This window comes from Labrus bergylta, chromosome 4 (assembly GCF_963930695.1).
Source record: "Labrus bergylta chromosome 4, fLabBer1.1, whole genome shotgun sequence".
NCBI classification, from domain to species: domain Eukaryota; kingdom Metazoa; phylum Chordata; class Actinopteri; order Labriformes; family Labridae; genus Labrus; species Labrus bergylta.
Genome location: NC_089198.1, coordinates 5,106,535 through 5,128,596, shown reverse-complemented (window position 1 = coordinate 5,128,596; position 22,062 = coordinate 5,106,535). Strand labels below are relative to the sequence as shown.

At 43.5% G+C, this 22,062-nt stretch overlaps 3 protein-coding genes across 6 annotated transcripts in view; 2 read left to right on the top strand and 1 right to left on the bottom strand.

Annotated features, from left to right (window-relative positions):
• Positions 1-1,061: 1,061 nt before the first annotated feature.
• LOC136178929 (mammalian ependymin-related protein 1-like) lies at positions 1,062-4,185 on the top strand. Its single transcript, XM_065953370.1, has 3 exons — positions 1,062-1,075; positions 1,318-1,527; positions 2,741-4,185. Exons 1-3 carry the CDS (start codon positions 1,062-1,064, stop codon positions 2,964-2,966), a joined length of 450 nt encoding a protein of 149 aa, XP_065809442.1. The 3' UTR covers positions 2,967-4,185.
• Positions 4,186-5,592: 1,407 nt separating this feature from the next.
• LOC110004074 (tripartite motif-containing protein 16-like) lies at positions 5,593-7,630 on the top strand. The gene has a single exon (XM_065953574.1). The coding sequence runs from the start codon at positions 5,721-5,723 to the stop codon at positions 7,401-7,403; it is 1,683 nt and encodes a 560-aa protein (XP_065809646.1). The 5' UTR covers positions 5,593-5,720; the 3' UTR covers positions 7,404-7,630.
• A 1,827-nt stretch (positions 7,631-9,457) lies between these two features.
• LOC110004073 (la-related protein 4B-like) overlaps positions 9,458-22,062 on the bottom strand; it is a 43,265-nt gene continuing 30,660 nt past the window's right edge. For 2 of the 4 annotated variants that reach the window (XM_065953568.1, XM_065953569.1), the window contains exons 12-17: positions 21,414-21,677; positions 20,455-20,500; positions 20,142-20,312; positions 19,753-19,964; positions 19,521-19,638; positions 9,458-18,430 (exon numbers count right to left, since the gene is read on the bottom strand). In XM_065953568.1, coding sequence (XP_065809640.1) covers positions 18,089-18,430; positions 19,521-19,638; positions 19,753-19,964; positions 20,142-20,312; positions 20,455-20,500; positions 21,414-21,677 — 1,153 coding nt within the window. In that variant the 3' untranslated portion in view covers positions 9,458-18,088. The remainder of the gene's footprint in view (positions 18,431-19,520; positions 19,639-19,752; positions 19,965-20,141; positions 20,313-20,454; positions 20,501-21,413; positions 21,678-22,062) is intronic. The other 2 variants (XM_065953570.1, XM_065953573.1) reach the window with 1 other exon arrangement.

Genomic DNA, 22,062 nt, shown 5'->3' with positions numbered 1-22,062 from the left:
TCTTGTATCTTTGCCTTTTTCTCAGTTTTTCGATGCCGTTTTGGCGCCGAATTAAATGTACTATAGTCAGGAGTATTGAGGTGGCTGGTCGTCTTGGTTTCAGTCACCAATCTCTTGATAAAATAATTTTGTGAAAAATCAATGGAGGATTTGAATGGGAAAATTTACTTCTGATTGGCCAATTCCCCCCACATGCAGACACACAGCGAGGGGAGGGGGGAGGAGGGAGGGGGAGGGGGCCTTTCTACAAGTACAAATTTGTTTTTCTACAGACATCTCGCAAAATGTGTTTAAAAACTCAAGCAGCGCAGATTCACGACAGAAAAGTAGTGGATTTTTTATACCAGTAAACATTTTTACATGTTCACTTTTTTTTCTTCAACTTCTCACATCACATTCTACAAGCTCTCCTACTTTGCAACATATCTACCTTCATGTAAAAGGTGTCATCAAGTCAAATTTGCATAAACATATTATTTTCACTTTTTACAAGCAGTTCAGACCTTTATTTATTTTTAGTTATATATCTTGAAATAAGATGTTTATCTGGACTTTTCAGGTGACAATGGTTTACAATAAGTGTATTGAGATACTTTGATGTTATCAGCCTTCTTAGTAAGATTTTAGTGTTAATAGAGGCCTCACTTGGAGACTGAACCAGCTTATTTTAGGCATTACAAAATAATATATTAAATAATTAAAAAGTCGAGTTTTCAGGGAAATAAATACATTTTCACAAAATTAAACTGTGATAAAAGTAAACACAAAAAACTTTCATTCACTCAGGGATTTAGGGATTAGAGAGTCGCGTATAAGAAGTTCCTCTCTTCACTCAGAGTGATGGACGAGTGAGCGGCAAACCTACCGACATATATGACAGAAAATAACAATAACCATCGTGATATCAACAGAAAAGACAGATGTAGATTGATAAAAGTAGAAATATAAGCTCAGAAAATGATAAAGAGTGAAATATAGAGTCATCATGGAGCGGTTATTTTTATATTTTAAATATAGCTAATAAATGTAAAGAAAAGGCAGGCCTGGTTAAAGCTCTCAACATGGGAACAAGAAGGTATGATTTAGAGCTGTAACATAAGCCCATCAATCAATTAGTTGAAAGAAATGAAGCCATACATTTTAATTAATTATAAAACATTCCAGATGTTTCAGATTTCAGATTCTGAAATGCGAGGATTTCCTGATTTTCATGTATGATTATAAATTAAATACTTTTTAGGTTTTGTTCTGTTTGTTTTGGCCAGAAGAAGACATTCAAAGATGTCACTCCTTCATTTTTCTCTTCCTCGGCTACAGGTTCTTCGAGTACATCTTTTTGTACCAGAGCCTGGTGATGTTCCAGATCGACCAGAAGACGAAGGACTGCTCAAAGATCGCTCTGACCGAGGCCTGGGATCCCTTCGACATCCCAGCCAACTCCACCTTCGAGGACCAGTACATCATCGGAGGCCCCGGGGACAACGTGGAGGTCCAGGAGTGGTCGGACAGGAAGCCTGGCACGCCAACGTAAACCTGGTTTTTAAAATATTTTAAACACAACACCAGAAAGGACATGCACAGACAGAAAGTCATAATCAAAGAAATAAGTCAGTATTAACTGCCAGTGACAGGGATAGTCTCCCACTGTGAGGTGCATATGTGAACATCCAGGTCGAGAGAATATCCAGATCACTCCTCCTGAAATGACGGCTTAGGGTGCAGCCAGCCTGACACCAAAATCAAACCTTCCAAATGACATAAAGTAGGTTTATCTGTGGGAAACACATTGTCACAATCCAGGCCATCAGTGGTGATGGCAATGGTGAATGTGTGGTGTTGTGGCTAAACAACGACCACCAACCAAAGTGAGTGTTGACAAGAGAGAGAGAGAGAGAGACTAAGAAACCAGCTTATATACCAAGGCCCAGTCTGCCCAGGTGCATGACATCAAATGAACTGGCTCCGCCCCTTTCTACCTGAAGACAACCTGAGTGGGGAGAGAGACAAGACAACAGGAGGAGCACTGACACAGTCAGGGGTCGTCAGAACAGACTACGATCTTTTGCACTTCCATATCTGCTCAGTTTTTCAACACCTTGCGTTTAATGGAGGACATCTGTGTTAAAAACAGTTAAAGTCTTTCTATGTGATTATTCACACTTAAATATAAAATAAATCAAGTATCTGCTCTGAAAATAACTCTGTGAGTCATGACTGTCTACAATGGGTGTAACACCCGAGTCCCACTGTCTGTGATGTTTTCAGAGTTTTCAGAGTCCTATCTTCAGTTTGTTTACATCGCCGGGACGGCCGGCTGACTCCTCCCCTCGAGTATAAAAGTTGTTTAATTGAGGGACTAGAGAAAAGAAGAATAACATACTGTACTCACTGCTTAACTGTGTTTCTAGATCACGCTCATTTCAGGTAAATTTACATGCAGTGTGAAGATACCAGCATAATAAAGATCGCTAGCATTAGCATGCTAACACAACAATGCAGCGCGAGTTGTTTTGGTTTCATGCTGGTGCTCAAGGGCGACATCTGCTGGATCAAAAAATCACATATAAAGCCTTTAAACATCTTTTAGATTCTGTGGGAACTTTAAAACACAAAGTGTCCGTGCTGCTTGAATCCAGTGTTTGTGTACGTTCTTCCTGAAGCTGCTTCACAATAAAAATGAAGCTTCATCAGATTTAAGAAACAACTTCTGCTGGATATAAACCTCCAGTTCCTCTTAGAGCTGCTGTGACCTGTTTCTCGTCTCTCCACCAGATGAGACCTGGGTGGGCGTTTACACCCTGAAGGACTGCTACCCCGTGCAGGAGACCTACGTCAGGAACAGCAGCGTCACCACCTCCACCCGCTTCTTCAACCTGCAGCTGGGCATCAGCGACCCCGACGTCTTCACCCCGCCCAGCACCTGTCAATCAGCTCGGCCTGAGAGGATGTCGGAGTCCGGCTGCTGAATGCCCTCACCTTTAATCTTAGATACTTAAAAGGGATAATCTCGCTGAATTCTTCTGTTACATAAATGTCTGTGAGGTCACAATCGTTTGTCTGATGAGTTAACACAAGAAGAGTTTTTATTCAGCAAAGATCAAATTAATGACTTCTGACGATGAAACTGTTTAAATGCTCCTGTGACCGTTTGTTTTCCTGAGTTTGGAAGTTGTTTTTCCAGCTTTGGTGTGAATGCAGGATTAAACCAGTTCTTTCAGTAAGCGCCGGCTGTCACAGAAACAGCCTATGAGTCACTTACCGTATTTTCCGCACTATAAGGCGCACTTAAAAGCCTTTAATTTTCTCAAAAAACGACAGTGCGCCTTATAATCCGGAGCGCCTTATATATGGATCAATTGGTTAATTGGTTGATCCATACTGGTTGTACACGGCGCTCAGCGACACTGACTCGGATAATGACGAGAGGGAGCCGGGCATGTTGGATGCCGTACTCGCCCAACTGTTCAATTCGGACACTGAAGAAGAAGAATTCGAGGGATTCGTGGACGGGGAATGAACTGAAAAAGTGAGCTTTACGTGTTATACGTAACTGAACAATGTTGAGTTATGCACTAACGCAGGGGTGCCCAACCTTTTTTGAACCAAGATCTACTTTTAAAGTTACCAGTCTGCCGAGATCTACCAGTCCACATAGTGAGCCATAGCCTTTACCAACAGCCTACAAACGCATTTAATACTCACACAACAAACAGAAAATAATAAATGAGAGTTCTGTAAAAAATAATGCAGACTACAGACTACAGCAGGCTGCTGTGAGATGATTTTGCTTTTGTTAAATTAGCTGCAGACACGGTGAGAGTGAACGGAGTAAAGTCCAACCGACTGTTTGACCGGGTCACGTGTGTTCCCACCTCGGTCCGTACGGATCACGGATCAACTGTGTGCTGTAGCACTAAAAGTAAAAAGTAAAAAGGTTCGCGTGGTGGCTGGCGCTCCAGTGCAAGTGTGTGTGTGTGTGTGTGTGTGTGTGTGTGTGTGTGTGTGTGTGTGTGTGTGTGTGTGTGTGTGCGTGTGCGCTGTATGTTGGTGTGTCTCGTGCCCCGCGATGCTCACAGTCATGACAGCAGAGAGGAGCAGAGAAAAGTAGCTGCAGCTTCATCAAATGCGCTTAATACTCGTAGCATAGTTTCTATATATGACTTTTTTGTAAAACATTTACCCCCCGGTTTTACCTGCACGTCACTGCTCTCTCTCTCTCTCTCTCTCTCTCTCGCTCGCTCTCTCATGCACGCAGCAATTTCATGAATAAATGACAAATTAAATACACACAGGTCGGAAGTATACTTGGGCTCCCAACACAGGTACCGTGTGTGGGAAACAGTGCAATGAGTGGAAATTGAAATCACTTTTCTATTTTACAATTGTATTTTATATTGACTAAACATCTCGCGATCGACTGAGAATCAGTCAGCGATCTACCTGTCGATCGCGATCGACTGTTTGGGCACCCCTGCACTAACGTTTGAATTAGCGGTATCAGACTGTGTTTCTTTTACGTGTTTACAACTGAACAAGGCTGGGAGATATTGTGAATATGCACATTAACGTTTGAACAACGTTGAGTTATTGTGAATGCACTACGTATAAAACTACGTTTTGAGAGTTAAGAGAAACGTCAAAGAAATAATTTATTATTTGGGGAAATCGTCTTATGTACTTGTGTTTTTGTAGTTTTATACGTTACGTTTTATACGTATTTATATTTATATATTCACAATATCTCCCAGCCTTGTTCAGTTGTAAACACGTTCTATTCTATGCGCCTTATAATCCGGTGCGCCCTATATATGAAAACAGTTCTAAAATAGGCCATTCATTGAAGGTGCGCCTTATAATCCGGTGCGCCTTATAGTGCGGAAAATACGGTAGTTACTGCTGGCTGCTGTTTTCTATTCTTGATTCTAATAAAATTTAATTCACTAACTACTTACGACTCGCTTTTGCTGTTTGTGTGAGAAGCTTCAAATCAATGTGAGCATGAGAAGAATGCCAGTCTGTCCGTGGTCAGCCCCGCCCTGCATGCTCTGATCGTGACAGAGTGTGGAGGCGGGGAGCAGTCTTCAGTGTTGCATACATACAAGCAGAATATTTGAAGACAAGAGGAAGAATTGCATTTATCTGCACAGAGAGGGCTCATCGTCATCACAAGCTGCTTCAGAAAACACCGGTGGCAGCAAAGTGACGCCTGCACAGTAAGCATTACAAATACGTTTCCCAGCATGCAACACAGACATTTATGAGTTTAATGAATGACTTTCATGAAGCCTGCATTGCACTTTCACAACAGAGCAACCTCTAAGCTGCTGTACAAACAACATGCAGTACTGGGGGCAGAAAGCCTTCTCCAAACCCTCCGATTCAAAGAAGAGTTCATCTTGTAAAATCTGAAATGAGAAGTGTTTTTAAAAGAGAAATGTTCTCTGTTGTAAACAAGTCTCTCTCTCTCACACCGCTCCTCTTCCTGGAATGAAGCACAGCTTGATAACCCCTCCCTCTTCTTCCTGCTCTCAAACACAGCCAGCTCCACTCTGACTCTATATTTCCTTGTTTCCTCCCCTTTAGATCTACAAGTTGAGGATGGGTGTTACCAACAAGAGCTGACGTTCACTGAACAAACACATGCTGTGCAGATCAGAGGTGGAGCTAGTTTGATTTCTCAGGAAGAGAAACTCAGACAGTCGTTGTTACCGAGAGGAGAAATGGCACAGAAAGGAGTTCAGCTGGGTCAGGAAACCCTTTCTTGTTCGATCTGTCTGGATCTCCTGAAGGATCCGGTCACTGTTCCCTGTGGACATAGTTACTGTATGAACTGTATTAAAAGCCACTGGGATAAAGAGGATGAGAAGACAATCTACAGCTGCCCTCAGTGTAGGCAGACCTTCACACCGAGGCCTGTCCTCGGAAAAAACACCATGTTAGCAGATTTAGTGGAGGAGCTGAAGAAGACTGGACTCCAAGCTGCTCCTGCTGATCACTGCTATGCTGGACCTGAAGATGTGGCCTGTGATGTCTGCACCGGGAGGAAACTGAAAGCCTGTAAGTCCTGTCTGCAGTGTCTGGCTTCTTACTGTGAGAAACATCTTCAGCCTCATTATGAAGCAGCTCCATTAAAGAAACACAAGCTGGTGGAGCCCTCCAAGAAGCTCCAGGAGAACGTGTGCTCTCGTCATGATGAGGTGATGAAGATGTTCTGTCGGACTGATCAGCAGTCTATCTGTTATCTCTGCTCTGTGGACGAACACAAAGGTCATGACACAGTCACCGCTGCAGCAGAAAGGAGCGAGAGGCAGAGAGAGCTCGAGGTGAGTCAGCAAAACATCCAGCAGAGAATCCAGGACAGAGAGAAAGATGTGAAGCTGCTCCAACAGGAGGTGGAGGCTATCAATGGCTCCGCTGATAAAACAGTGGGGAACAGTGAGAAGATCTTCAGTGAGCTGATCCGTCTCATGGAGAAAAGACGCTCTGATGTGAAGCAGCAGGTCAGATCCCAGCAGCAAACTGAAGTGAGTCGAGTCAGAGAGCTTCAGGAGAAGCTGGAGCAGGAGATCATTGAGCTAAAGAGGAAAGATGCTGAACTGGAGAAGCTCTCAGACACAGAAGATCACAACCAGTTTCTACACGACTACCCCTCACTATCACCACTCAGTGAATCTACACACTCATCCAGCATCAAGATCCATCCTCTGAAGTACTTTGAGGATGTGACAACGGCTGTATCAGAAGTCAGAGATAAACTACAGGACCTCCTGAGAGAGAAATTGACAAACATCTCACAGACAGTGACTGAAGTGGATGTTTTACTGTCAGAATCAGAACCAGAGCCCAAGACCAGAGCTGATTTCTTAAAATATTCATGTGACATCACACTGGATCCAAACACAGCTTACACACAGCTGTTATTATCTGATGAGAACAGAAAAGCAACAGCAATGTTAGAACAACAGTCTTATTTTAGTCACCCAGACAGATTCACTGATTGTTGGCAGGTCCTGAGTAAAGAGAGTCTGACTGGACGTTGTTACTGGGAGATGGAGAGGAGAGGAGGAGGAGGAGTTTGTGTAGCAGTCGCATACAAGAATATCCGTAGAACAGGGAGCTCAGATGAATGTTTGTTTGGACTCAATGACAAATCTTGGCAGTTAATTTGTTACAACAACAGATATAAATTTTGTTACAACAAAGTCAAAACTCGTGTCTCAGGTCCTCGGTCCTCCAGAGTAGGAGTGTACCTGGATCACAGAGCAGGTATTCTGTCCTTCTACAGCATCTCTGAAACCATGACTCTCCTCCACAGAGTCCAGACCACATTCACTCAGCCTCTACATGCAGGATTCGGGGTTTATTGGTCTGGATCCACTGCTGAGTTGTGTAAACTGAAATAGACAGAAGTCATTAACGAGACAGATGTTTAACTTGCTGTGTTTTAAATCTTCAACTTGATTTGAAATAATGCTCGTTGCTGAGATCTGATCGTCGTCATCTGTCAATCAAACTTCATGGGTGGTACTTCGACCTTGTCTGGTCTGTTGTGTAAGTTATACATTTTTTGTTGTTGTATTGGCCATTTTCTCACCTCTGAAGACGATTAAACTGCTACTCTAAATCTGAATTTGACTTGCGTTGCTGGCTTTCTTGGGGAGTGGGAAGAGTGGGGTTCACTCATGTTGTGTTCAGGTTCCTCTAGAGCAGGGACACAACACTCCTCACTGAAACAGCTTTGTCTCTGAGGAATGAGCAGAGCTTTTCTTTCCTATATTTCACATGACCTGAATGCATCATTAGAGTTACAGGTCTTGTTAACCGGGGATAAAGCTCACCTAACAGACAGCTAGCAGCTTCCACCTGTCACTCAAAGAGGCCACACCCCTAATTCTACACCACTTTAAGCCTTGATATAAAGTAAACAGGTGAATTGCATAAAAATCCTGTTGTTGTGGAGAGAAATGAACTTTAAAGACAAACACTGTTTTCGAACGAAGCTGTAAACATTTTTATTTCTGATGTCATGATGAACATTTTCACACGGGGCTCAATCAATCAATGGAACAATCTTTATTTGTATAGCGCCACTTCATAACAAATGAGATCTCAGGACACTTCACAGAAAGAGCAGATGAAGACTTTACTCTTTGTTATATTATGTTACAAGAGGCAGAAACCTTGAGCAGATCCAGACTCATGATGAACAGCCATCTGATGAAACTGTGCCCGGGTTGGAAAGTGGAATAGAGGGAGATTCAGGAAGGAGAGAGATAAACAGCAACAACAACAATGAATAAAATACATTTAACGCTAGTGTCAGTAATAATGGTAAAAGTATGTGTAGTGTTAGCAGTAACAGCTAAGTGTGATAATAGACTCAGTCAAATATCAACAACTGTAATGATGATGAAACAATTGGAGGAGTGATGATGTTCATTATAGGGCGCAACAACCAAGCTGCAGCTTCCCTTCAGCAGTGTGGTAGAGGAGTTCAAGGTCACATTAGGCAGAGAAGTCCTTCTCTCCCGAGATTCTGCTGATTCAAAGGTCTCCTCAGCAGGTATTGAGGTCAGGACAGGGAGGCAGTGGCGCGCTCTGGTCAGGCTGACCTCGGAAGGTGTTCAACTCATAACCATGGACACCAACAGTAGACGAGAATGTTTGGGTTGCTTGGCAACAGCCAAGTTTCAGTTAAACAGTGGAACTAGTTTGTTGATAGACAAAACTAATTTTGACACCTAATTTAAACATGTTAGGTGTGTGAAACTTTATTTTCGCCAAACCAGTTTTTTTTTAAAGTTTTTTTTTTTTTTTTAAATTGGACCACAGCACACGACTGAGCAAATACTGCCACCTGCTGGTCTGCTAAAGGAACACATCGGACCTCAGGTGACGCCTGGTTTGAGATCCATTTGAGTTTTGACGAGCAACACAACAAAGCAGGTACAATCATGTTTTTATAAAATCAGAAATACTTCTATTGTAACATTTAAAGACAGAAATTATTTTCTCCTACCCCACAGCAGATGTTACTGGCAGAGGCGCTGCATGTCAACAGGCAAAGTAGGAAGCTGCTTGGGCCCCCTCGGGCTGACAAACTTTGAACCAAAGCAGTGGCCCAAATGCGCAAATTTTGCAATGACAGTAAGAGACCTCCTTGACAGGGCCCCTATCTCACAGCACTCACTCTCCTTGCCCTGCGAAACGTTTCATGCATGCTGTGAAAACCAAAGTTTGTCAATGAAAGTCACCAAATACAAAAAAATAGGAATGATCCGTCGAGACACTGGTGGTGATGAACGCTGGTTGGAGGGCCCAGAGACTCTAGAGTCGCCCTTGGTTACAGGTATTATAATCATAAAGAGGCTCCAGTATTGATTTCATGACCAGATGAAAACGTCCACACAGGCTCAGCTCAGAGTGAGTTCAAAAAGACAGACACACAGGCCGCAGCTTCTCAACAGTGCCTAAATCTTTATTTTTCAGTAAGCTACATTTTTTTCTCCAAATTAGACAGTTTTACATCATGACACAGAGTAACTTAAATTATCTATAGCTGACATGTACGCTTGATTCCAGTCTCGATGGAAGAATAGACCAAAAAAATAAAATAAAGAAAAACAACAGAAAGATGAAAAACAAAAGAAGAAGAAGCCCTCTTGGAACACAACCTCCTTCCACGTGTTAAAGGTGTCGTTAGGCAAAGTCATCTGTCCCAACCCCAACACAGTGGGGTCATCGATTGTCCACAGCTGTTAGCGTAGCACGGTACGAGTGTTAATGAGTTAAACCACAGTGAGTTGAAGAAGACATCGAGTCTTGTTCCAGTCAGTTCGGTGTGCATTCGTTAATTTTTAAATCAAGAAAAACAAACAACCAACAAGAGCGTCCATTTTTAAACAAGATGCAACCCTTGAGGGGAAAAATGAAATAAAAAATGGCACTGTCAAAACGGGCGAACAGGAGGGAGGAGACGAAGAGCTGAGGCGACCGACAGGCTGATATGAGGCTCCGTGTGGAAGTCCATGAGAAGAAGAAAAAAAAAAGGAGCTCCTCAAAACGCTAACCTAAAGAAGCGTACAGGAGATGATACAGGAGAGGCGTGCAGAACTCGCGGCCGCCAACGTGACAGATCCCCTCCACCAGCGGTACCATGCAGTCTGAGGTACCGGCCTTCAGTGGAGAGTCACCTTTGCGTCGGTCGGGATTTTTTCTGGGTGGTACATTTTTAATTATTCCACACATGCACACATTCACAGTTCAGGGATGCCCAGTTTGAATGTTCAGAGGTCGAAAACATGCCGCGACCTCGGCAGGGATCGACCGCAAAGTTACGACGCACAAAAACAAAAAACTGCTCCTACAGTCAGTGGTGTCACATTGTAGATTTCTCCTGATGCGAGAAGCCTTTGATGGACTTTTGAAAACAAGAAAATCACATCTTAAAAAAAGACAAAACTAAACAAAACTAAAAGCCGAGATGGCAAGCGCTCAGCTATGTACAGGTTGAACCGCCCAGTAAAGACAAAAAGAACAGCTGAATAATGGCACAGGTATTGGTTTTCTTTGCCACATCAAAATGCAGTCCACATGTGATCAAATGGTTTTTAACAGATATCTCCATCGGCGCACGTTCCTCCACTCAATGAGTGCAGGAAACACGCGCTCTGAAAACACATGAAACAAGGTCCAGTAAAGCCTCTGCTTCTGTTCCCAACTCCCCAAAAAAACAAAAACTTAAAAATAACTCGTACATGTATTTTTCTCAGGAGGGGGAGTGATGAAAGCGGATGAAACATTAACAAAAAAAACAAAACCTTGAATGAACAGATAAATCAGAGGACGACATTACAACACAGATCTGCATCGACACTCTGGTGGGGAAGTTTCAAGCCCAGCCTTCTGCAGCGACAACAACCCAAAACATTTGCTTCCCCCTCGAAAAAGTTACTCAAGAAATGTTGCCAAAATTTACAATCAAGCGGGCCCTTAAAATTTGCCGGCCGCGAAACACTCTCCCACTTTTGAGTGTCGGGTGCTGCAGAAGCTGAAGATGTGAAAAGCTCTGAAATGTGCTTTATTGTGCGTCAGACTTCAGATCGCCCTGAAGCACAGCGAGTCTTAAGACAGGAGACAAAACCGGGACGTGTCCATCAGGCATCCGTCTTTTTAGCTGGCTTTTAAGATAATAATATAGAAAGCTGAAGTTTGATCACTTCCTGTGTCCGGATTTTGTTTCTTTCACATCGGCCTGAAAACTAAAACTAAGTTGTTAATTTTCTGTCCACATTCAAGCAAAACCCTAAAATAAAAGCCTCAACCAAATCTGCTTCATCCCTACCATTGAATTAATGTGAATACTACATTTCCCATAAGTCAGAGCGATTCATACACGATTTAAGAGCAGATGGACGCAAGTGACGAGAAGAGCAGGGGAGAGCTTTTCATTATTCACCAAATCTGAAGGAATCACAACTTTTAGGGACAATTTCTGGTCTGATTTATGAACATTATGAATATAATTTTTAACTAAATTCTGCCAATTTTATATTTGATTCAAGCCAAGATCTTGTACGTCTAGTTTAAAGGAAAAATAAACGTTAAGAACGAGTAGGTACATGTGCAGAAAATCAGACATTTAATGAGTAGTCTGAAGAGTTAGCTAGTTGATGCTACATGTGGGAGTTGTACCCTTAGAAATATTTAATCGTTGGTAAATAAAACTATTCAAAATTCACTGAATAAGCTGACTCCCTTAGTGTTTACTTGAGAAAAATGTCACTTTTACGTGTATGTTCAGCACAGAGTCAAGAGTTCAGGAAGTGGTTAGCCTTACTTAGCGTTAAACTGGGCGTAATAGGAAACCGCTAGAGTAGCCTGGCTCGATTAAAAGATTCAAAATTAGCCAATCAGCGCCTCCAGAGATCCCAGATTGAAAGGAAACGTGTTTGATTAACGTTGGAACAAACACAAAAAGTAAAAAACGCATCAACACCACATTTTACAAGCTAGTTCTGCTAAGCTAGGCTAAAAACATCAGGACTCCAGCTCTACTAACAGATATTTATCTTTTCATTTCACCACCCTGCCCCCACCACAAATAATCATAAACTATCTCCTGAGGTGATTACCCTCGACTTTGACAACAAAATGGTGTAATTAAAAACTCCATTGTTGAATATGGACAGAAAATCACAAGTAACGTTTCAGCAATTTAACGAAGATGATGACAGAAACATCGGGCTTTTAAAAATGAGGCAGAACTTCAGCTTTCTATCGTCTTCATGTCATCGAACATGAGATATTGTTGAATCATGCTGTCCATGTTTCATGGACACGAGGAAGTTTAATACATAGTCTCAACCTCGTATGTATAAACGTGTAAAAATAGAGCCCGGCCGATTACTCGCATAGCCGATAATATCGGCCGATATTAGCATAGTGACTATCGTTATCGGCTAATTTTATCCCAGATATGCACCGATATTAATAGATTTATTCAGCAGTCAAATAGCATTTAATGAGTATTGTTGGACAGTTGTCTTTCACCAGCAGAGGGCGCTATATGGATTACAATGGATTTCCAATCGAGTGACCATCTTGTCTTTGTTAAATATCTTTTCCACAAGTGTTTGATGACTGCATTTGAGGGATCAACAAAATAAACGTGTATAAATATTCATCTGTACAGATGGAACATAGATCTAAGAAAGATATCGGCCGATATCTTTTTCAACATCGGTATCGGCCCCAAAAAACGCAACATCGGTCGGGACCTACGCGGTATATTTATTTTTTACAGTTAGTGTTTTTGTCTAGTGGTGTGATTTGCTGGAATTACAACAAGTCTACTCTCTCTTTGAATGTGTTTTTTTAAATAATTTAATTTATTCAATATTATAACAGCAGTATTTTAAAATGGCCGACTTTGCACTTCTGTGTGTGTGCGCTTCTGTTGCTAGCTGACCGTTATAAATCGATGTAGTGTTTTTTCCCCCTCCCCACCCGAAGAGTAAACGAGAGAAGCCAGAGCTGAAAAGAGGACGCTGGTGGACACGCAGCTTTGTAATGAAGAGGCTCGTCAGTACCACAGGCTCTTTTTTCCAATTAGCGCACAGTGAGGGGGGGGAGAGGGGGAGGGGCTAAGGTCGCAACCTGTACACCCAGGTGCACGCGACCACACAGGTAAATGGAATGAAAGACCACAAAACAATAACAAGTACAATCAGACGACCTGCGCGCCCCCGCAAAGAGGAGCAGAATTCACCCAAACTAAAAGTAAAAAAAAAAAAGAAAAAAAAAGTTAAACGAAAATATGTCCGAAGAAGCACAACATTTACTTTTTTTTTTTTTTTTTTAAATCCTACATCCAGCTCGACAGCGACATTAATAATTCAACAAGATCAATATATTTTTAATAATCATTTTAAGGTACCTCTTATATTTTTCTGAGTATTTACAACTGTACAAGCAAAGCACACACTTCAAAGTGCACAGATTTAATACAGTATCGACTAGTTTTGCATTTACAAGGTTTTAGAATCCCCGCCCGCCACCCGCCGCCCCGCCCGCCTTCCCCCAAAAAAAACACAACCTGAAACTATTCAACAAGAAACAAAAAAAAAAGGAACAATCAAAATGATTCTTCTTCGTACGTTTTACAAAAACAGGGAAGAGAAAGAAAAAGCTGCTTCTCTCTCTCTCTCTGTCTGTCAGTCAGACTCGGGGCGTCCCGATACGACTCAACATCTCCCGCGCGTCGCTCCTCTTTTAACATTTTGGGGATTTTTTTTGTTGTTGTTGTTGTTGTTGTTGAAAAGAAATAAACTCTATGCTCGTCTTGTATAAAAGTTAAGGCAAAGTCATTTTTCAAGTTTAAATAAAATTCAAGTTTCTCAAACACTGGATGGAATTGTTTCTTTACATTTTGCGTGAGCGCGGCGGCGCCGTAGAGGTGCGCCGCCGCGTCTTTATTCTCTCCCAAAGAAAAACGAAAAACTTAAAGATGTAATCCAATGGAATAAACAGCATCGCTTCATAAATAACGGTGGATATGGTGCGCTTTTTTAAACTTTTTTTTTTTTTTTGCTTGCATTTCCACCAATGGGAAAAAAAAACAACAAAAATAATCGACCCATCCAAGTGCACGTCTGTCCTTCAAAATAAAACAAAATATATATATATATGTATATCATTTTAAGCAAACTCAAGATTTAGCTTCCAAAATTCAAAAGCAGCTCGGAGCAGGAGTACAGGCCTGTGACTGAAGCGTTCCCTTCTCCACGCCGCCTCTCTCTCAGTGGGATTACCCAGAATGCTTGTGGTTGCAGGAAGACTTTGGCGAGACATGCAAGGTCCCACGTCGTGTAGGTTTCTATTGTGTGTATATATATTGTAGTGGGGTTGTGTTTTTTTAAAAAATCTTTATGGATGTTTTGCATCTGAGGTGAAAACTGTGGAAGATTAACTCGAGCACACAGACGATGCACGGGGAAGGAGAACGTCAACTTTTATCTCTCCGTAGTTCAGAGTCATCGGGGAAACTCTTCAGTTATTTTTGCCTCTTCACCAGATGTTTGTTTAAAAAAACAAAATCAAAGACTTGGGTTCGGTTATCTGTCAAAGTGGCTGCTACAGTAGACAGACGTCACGTCCAAATCTTAGATTGAACACTTCCTCCTCGCATCTGAATTCTTTCTACTTCACTCAAAGAATCCGACCAATCACGCAGCTCGGAGACAAACCGCTGCCGTGCCAAATGCTGCTGCGATAAGTCTCCTAAAGCCAGAGATTGTGCGGCTGCAGGTACGGCGTCTCCGTCCTGTCGACTAAAAGGCGAGTAAAGGATGTGAGAAGGTTTTGTTTTTAGTCCTTCCACTCTGTGCTTTTAATTCACCGTCCCATGAACGTGTGAGTGAAGCAGGAAGAAGACTTTGTGTGTGTGCTTCGAGCAATCTTTTTTATTCATTTATTTAATTTAATCTCTGGACAAATGAAAGTGTGCAAACCAGAAGAAACCAAGACGGGGAGCATGTGGTCAGAAAAGAAACAACCCTTTCTGTTGAAGACTCGGCACCAAAGAAAAGAAGCAGCTGAACGTCTTCACCGCGAGGAAAAAGATTTCACACGACCGCTCTGCTCTCTCTCTCTCTCTCTCTCTCTCTCTCTCTCTCTCTCTCTCTCTCTCTCTCTGCCTCGTGACGCTTAGCCCAACAAGATGTGCAACTAAAATCTCTTCCACAGTCAAACTACATTCCCCCAAAAACAATCCACTCATCATCTACCTCCTTCGCTTTAACTTCAGTACAAAATATTCTCGATTCTCGACCTTCTCACTTTCCACACTCTAAACAATCGTCGTTGATACAGAACCAAGATGGCCCACATCCCAAAACCACAGCACGCCGCCTCCCGTCAGCGATAAAGCAACCATTATTCAACCAGCCCTGAAAATAGTGCAACGCACCCGTCTCTCTGTGTTCATCGGGCAATGACACAAGCAGAAGGCGTGAGCGACCACGTCGACAGAGATGCTGATGCACGTTTTTTTTTTTCTTGGGTTCATTTGCACCTGGAGAAAAAAAAAGAACGAAAACAGCGATTTTCTTCTCTTGCATCTCCGAGATCAATTCCCTTTTTTTTTTTTTTTTCTTTTTAAATCAGACGCTTCATTTAGGATCGTCTGAAAACATTTAACCGCTCCCGAGTCGGAGAAAACGCCAACAGTGCAACTTAAACAGGTTTCCCTGCGAGCAGGTTGAGATGAGCTGTAGTCGACGTCGAGGCACCACACCCAGAACGGAGAACGAGAAATGCACCACTGCCTACAAGGTCGAGAACGAGAAGCATCCCGCCGCCGCCTCTTCTTACCAAAACGCCGCTCTAAACTCATCGCAGTCATTGACAGAAAAAATATTTTTGCCTCCGCAGATATTCAGCTGCGTCGTCCTCTCCGCTCACAGAGAAACACAGACGTGGGTTAACCTCTGATCTACTGTTAATGTCTTCCTTTCTCTTAACAGCTCGCCCCTGTTTTCCTCCCCTAAAACCGTCGTTTCATGGTCACCGCTGGATTCTAAACGAGTCTGCCCCACGTCGTCCTTTGACAGTATGTGCCAGCTGAAGCTTTTCAGTCCACAGTTTAGTTTGTTTATAAACAGAAACGAGAAGAGAGCACTCGCGCTGTAGAAAGCGTGCTCTGCCTCCAACGCCTCTTGAAATGTCTTCACACACGGCAAGCGATTGGAGAAACGAGAACTCTCTTAAAGGGCCGACTCGGGGTATTTTTAAAATCCAGATATATTATATCACAACTGAGGCTTCCATTGTCCCTTTAAGCGTCTGACTCAGAGACCGTTTTAAAAGATGAAAGTGACGGCAGAACATTGTTGGAGCTCCCCCTACTGGCTGGCTTCAGTACACATCATAAGCTCTGCCTCCTCAATGTAAACAGATGGGACATCAAATCAAAACACAAGTCAAATAAAATGTTTTTCTGTCACCATGATCAGTTTTTAAGCTGATTCATGTCCATGTGTTTATTTTTCAGAGAAGTTTTTAAGATTTTAATTTGTTATATGATGCTTTGAAAAATGCCATGATCGGCGACTACGGTTGCTGCAGTGTATTAAAGTGTGCATCGTTAGAACAGAGGATGAAAGGCGAGGAAACACAACGAACGCCAACACAAGAGTCAGTGAACGTTACATAACTGTGAAAATCTCCTTCAAAGCCACATGCCGACTTGAGCTGTTTTGGCTTCACTTTAACACAACAGGAGGTGGTGACACGTCATCCACTTTTATAGACGTTCGATGGCGGGATGACATCACAGGGATGTAGCGTCTTACTCGTCAACAGAAAGGTCTAATTATTTTTTCTCTGTGTTGTCAGACACTTGAAGAAAAACAATCTGAAGCCGTCAGGTGTTTTGGCGGACGTTCAGATCAACAAATCAACCTCCAAAGATGACACCGCAGCCGCAGCGATTTGAAAACATTTACTGACCATCACTCCTTCAGACCCCTAAATATCTAGAGACGGAGCCCGGGGGTTAAAAACAACCACAACTCCTCTTAAACTCTCTTCTAACGGTCCGACACAAAGCAAAGTTTTGGTTGCACTCCTCCACGCGGGCTCCCGTCAAGATGCTGCAAAAAGCATCGATCTTCCAATGAGCCGTCAGACGCGGGCTGCGCTCTACGGCTAGCAGGTTAGCAGTGTTAGCGACAACAGATAAAAAACAGCAGATGAAGAAGTTGATTCTTTAAAAGTAGAAAAATGATCAGAGACAGAAAACGCAGCGATGATTACCAGCCGAAACAAAAACAGAGAAGCTAAGAAACTAAAAAAAGAAACAGAAAAAAAGCCTCGAGAAGTAAAAGAAACAAACACAGTAAAATCACTTTGAGATGATGTAAACTAGATGATCTGAGTCTTACTGTAATGAGATTTAGCTGTGACATCTTGCATATGGATGAAAAATGTATTTAAAAACACGTCATGGCGTTCAGTTAAGCAACATTAATCTGCAGAACACCGCCACTTTAAACGCAAAACAAACGCCTCACTATGAGCGCCAACAAAGGTGGAGTCTGTTGTGCCCGCTCCTTCCTGTCATCCGCCCGGGAGGCGGGGCTCCAAACAATGCCCCGCTGCTGCTGCTGCGCCCGCACACACACACACACACACACACACACACACACACACACACACACACTCGACTAATTTAATCCCACAAGGCCATTTGGACAGAATGAATAAATTTCAGTGTTGTCTGTGCCAACTTACGGGCTGACACAGCTACGTAATGCAAAAAAAAAAGAAGAAAAGAAAAAGAAATAAAACAGAAAATAAAAAAAAAAGCAAATAAATAGAATAAAAGAATGAAACGGTGCTCTACATGCACAGTAAAGTGCTTTTTGTCTGCAAGCCCTGATCCAGAGAAGAAGGCGTCCTCACTGCTCGCTTGTGACTGCTGATTCTGGGATAGAAGTATCGAGTAGCCCTGACTTATATTTCCTTTTTTTCTCTCTTTTTTGAACGCATCAGCGCAGCGTGGTTACAGGAAGGAAGAGGGGTCGCATTACTGCGGAGATTTGGGCGGGGTGTGGTGGGGATCTTTGTTTGGGGTTTTCCCTGGGTGTGGGGGCGGCGAGGCCCACCGCCCGGCCGGCCTCCGGGCCTCTCTTGGGGGTCTGCCCGGGGTGGTGGTGGCGGCTGCTGCCGAGCCGGCTTTGGAGGAAGTGTGGTAAGTCTCTCTGGCCTTTGCGTCTCCTGCGGGGGTGGAAGCGTCGGGGCACTTCCGCTCCTCGCCCGCAGGGGCGGAGCTCGCTGGCTTGGCTTCCTTGGGGTTGGCTGGCTGCTGTGATGTCGAGGCGTCCTTCGACCGCTGGCAGATCTCAGCGTAGGAGGGCTTCCTCAGCTCCTGGACAACACAACATCAGTTAAAAATGTACTCTTTAAAGAGAAACGATCAGAGAGAACGCAGCAGTAACCGTTAATTAAGGGCCGAGCAGCTTAGTTATCAGGAAGAATAAAAAGTCTCATGATGTAAACCCAATGACCGTACATCACAACACCTGCTCAGAGCTCTTCAACTCGCCTCCACATATTTATCATCAGCGGATTTCCTCCTTCAGCTGCGAATGCAAACGTATTAAAACATAGCGGAGAATATTTTGGATGCTGGCAAGTTAGCATCTCTGATACCACGTCAGTCAAAGATGTGAAGCTGTGTTTTGTTTTGTAGTTCTCAGGTGTGTTAGGTAGTGAAGAAGTGTGTTATATTTCATGTAATAGGTGAAGACTTTTACTTTTATGAAGTGCTGGTTTTTCTGTTTTATGTTGGCCTTTGAGCGCCCCCTGCAGTCTTTTCTTCTCTTTTTGTTGGTAACTTTTACATGATTGGTTTGATTGATTGCCATGTGGTGAACTCTGAAGCTTCAGTGTTTATCCAGCTCTGCATGGGTCTGTAAACCTTTCTGTGTTCTAACCTCTCTCCGTTTTTCAAAAGCATCTCCAATATTGATCCTAGTTTGAGCACGTTTCTGCTCGTGGAGCTTATTAGAAACATGCAGAGGCTTTTTAGGGTTAGGGTACAATCACTTCTATCTGAACCACTTCTCTTGACCGCTTCCATCGCTGCAACACCTGTTGACCTGATAACTGCTCTCATGTCTGACAAACTGAGAGGCGTCCAAACAAATCCAGAGCATTCAGGAGCAGAATCTAAAGTTAGAAGGAGGACATACTGGCTGCTGCATTGTTGTCAGAGAAGCCAGCACTTCAACATAGCATGTTTCCTTAATGTCTGATCATATAGGAAGATCACTTTATCATTTCACTCTCTACACATCTCACTGATTGGACCTCCATAGATCCCAGGATCTGTTTTGAGAAATCAATGAACAAAGGCAAGATCTCCTACCTTCGCCCGAGAGAGGGGACCTGTTTACAGGACCGAGGAGAGGCGGGGGACTAAAGGAGGGAAATAAGAAAAAAAAAAAAATACTGACTGTAGCGGCGCCGTTGACTTGCACCGATTTGCTCGCGGTGGACAGCGTGCCTGGAACTCGCTCCACGGATAACGGCGCCTCCTTCAGCTTCGGCTTCGTCTCCGTCGCCTTCACCTCCCTGAAACACGAGATCAACAGGAGTTTATTAAATTACTGATAGAAAACTGAAGAATCACGGAGTAGAGGACCCTGTGATTCATCTCAGAGTCAGTGACGTCAGTGTTATTCTTACGCCGCTGGCAGGGAGGGAGCGGGACTGTGTGGCGGGCCGCCGGAGGAGGCGGTCACTGTCGGGGCTGGGGCTGCGGTCGAGGCTGAGGCCGGGATGGAGGCTGGCGGTGAGGGTTGGAAGCTTGTGGGCATTGGGGAGGTGGAGGACCGGAGCGGCTCCTTGGGGCCCGCTGGAGAGAGAGCTGCTCCAGTGCTGGAATCAGCGCTCACATTCTGAAATAAAAACATGCGAACAGGAAGTGAGTTAGCTCAATACTTTGCTGCATCCATTTTTTTTTTTTTTTTTTAGAGTAAGTCTAATCAGTTGATTCTCAACCTGAAGGTCAAAGGTTAAATCCCCAGCTCTTGTGTGAATGTGTAGGTGTGACCTGCGCTGGTTTCAGTTCTTACCCGTTCCTTGGCGGTTCCGACCACGACGCTGCTCGCCAGCCGGTTGTCGAACACATCATCTGTCTTGAGGTGCCCGGCGGCTCCGGGCAGCGGCGGGAAGCTGGAGAGGCCCAGCTCAAAGCTCGGGGACGGGGGTTTGGGAGGAGGCGGTGGCGACTGAGGCGTCGCTCTCTACATGACGGTGACAGACAGACAGAGGTTAATTCAATCCCACTTCATCGATGTCTTTTTGTAATGAGCCTCTCCATGAATATTATAAAACAGAATCAACAGTTTGAAATCAGACGACATGAGAGCGAGGCAGAGTACTTACTGTAAACTTTTCGTCCCTCTTTTTCCTAGAAGCAGAAACATTTTTCCTTTAAGAAAGAGAACACTTCAATTTACAAACATACAGTTTTTTCTAAAGCAATGACTTCACCGTGCACAAACAGATTTCAGAGAGTTCCCCCGATGTTCCTCCTTTGTTTCCCGATCAAACACAAACATCTTCTGTTTACGTCTATGACTCATCACGTCTCCACTTCTTTTCTTTTTTTTTAAATTAAATAATTAAGTTGTTTAAAATGTGAAACATGAAGAATTTTTTTAACAAAAAAATCCAAATGAAATTACTTTTTGTTTTTTGTCGAGTACTTACATTACCTCAAATATTTCCAGCAGTTATCAAAGCCAGATAAATCTGTAATTTTATAGTTGCAAGTCGCCATGGCAACACCAGATGTTAGGACAGGCTCTTATGCAGCGGTCTCTGACATTAAGAGCACGCGACGCGAGCAAGCATCAGCATCATAATCTCCCCCCCCAAAAAAAAAAAATTGGGAGTGTCCTAACTGCCCACGAGCGCAACGACGCCATGACAAGACACAGTCGCCATGGAAACACCGGATGTTACGTCAGAGACTGCTGCCTAACATTTTGTCCTAACAGAACGCGACGTGAACGACATCCGCCTGATTCTAGTGTTTTCTATCGGAGTGTCCAAACTGCCTGTGAGCGACGCAGCACGGCGTTTTCACCCTCTTTTCTATTTTCCTCTCTGTCGCTCGCGTAGACGGATGAAGAATGAGGAAGGAGGGGGCCGCTGCTCACATCTGGTACGGGACGCGTAGAGACCCAGATGTTGATCTTACGATTTAAAGTTTGTCACCTACTTGGTTAAAAATACTGTTTATCATTACTTCATTTAAAGTCTTAAAACCTCTTTTTTCTTACATTTCCAAACGTGCATGACGGCTTTATAAAACCAAATTCAGAATCTGTTCTCCGTACCTTCCTCGCCCGATACCCAGGGAGTAGTCTGTGGTGGAGGGCTCGGTCACTCGCCCCGTGCCCACGGTGTCCCTGCGCGGAAAGGCTGCGGTGGAGGGTAACCTGGTTCTCGGCTGGCTGGTGGGGAGTCGCATCGGCGGACTGCTCCGGACACCGTTGAGCCTCTCGCTGGGGAAGCTGGGAAAGAGTCCCGGGTTGTCTAGGAGCCCAGTGCTGCGGTCGGCTGTCGGGACCGTCGGCCTCAGGTGAGGTTTACTGTGAGTCCTGCAGGAAACAGGAAACAGGTCAGACCACCGAAGTGAGACGCATGAAGATGAACATTTTAATACTCACATTCTGTGCTACATGTCACATCAGAAGGTCCAAACTTAAGACTGATAAGAACTTAAGAAGCAACTTTTTACATTTGAGTGATTTGAGTACAAACAATCATTTAATCTAAACCTCCAAATGTTTGCATCTATTTTCTGCATTTTATTTCCCCCCCAGTAGGTTTCTATGAGTAACGTCAAAGACACTTTAAATAGCTATTTTGTCATCTAAAAAATGCTCCGTGTCCAACATATTGTTGAGACCACTATACCAGCATAACATGCTGAGACATGCTCCGTCATGACTAGCCCTGGTTAAAAAAATCGATTCATTAAAG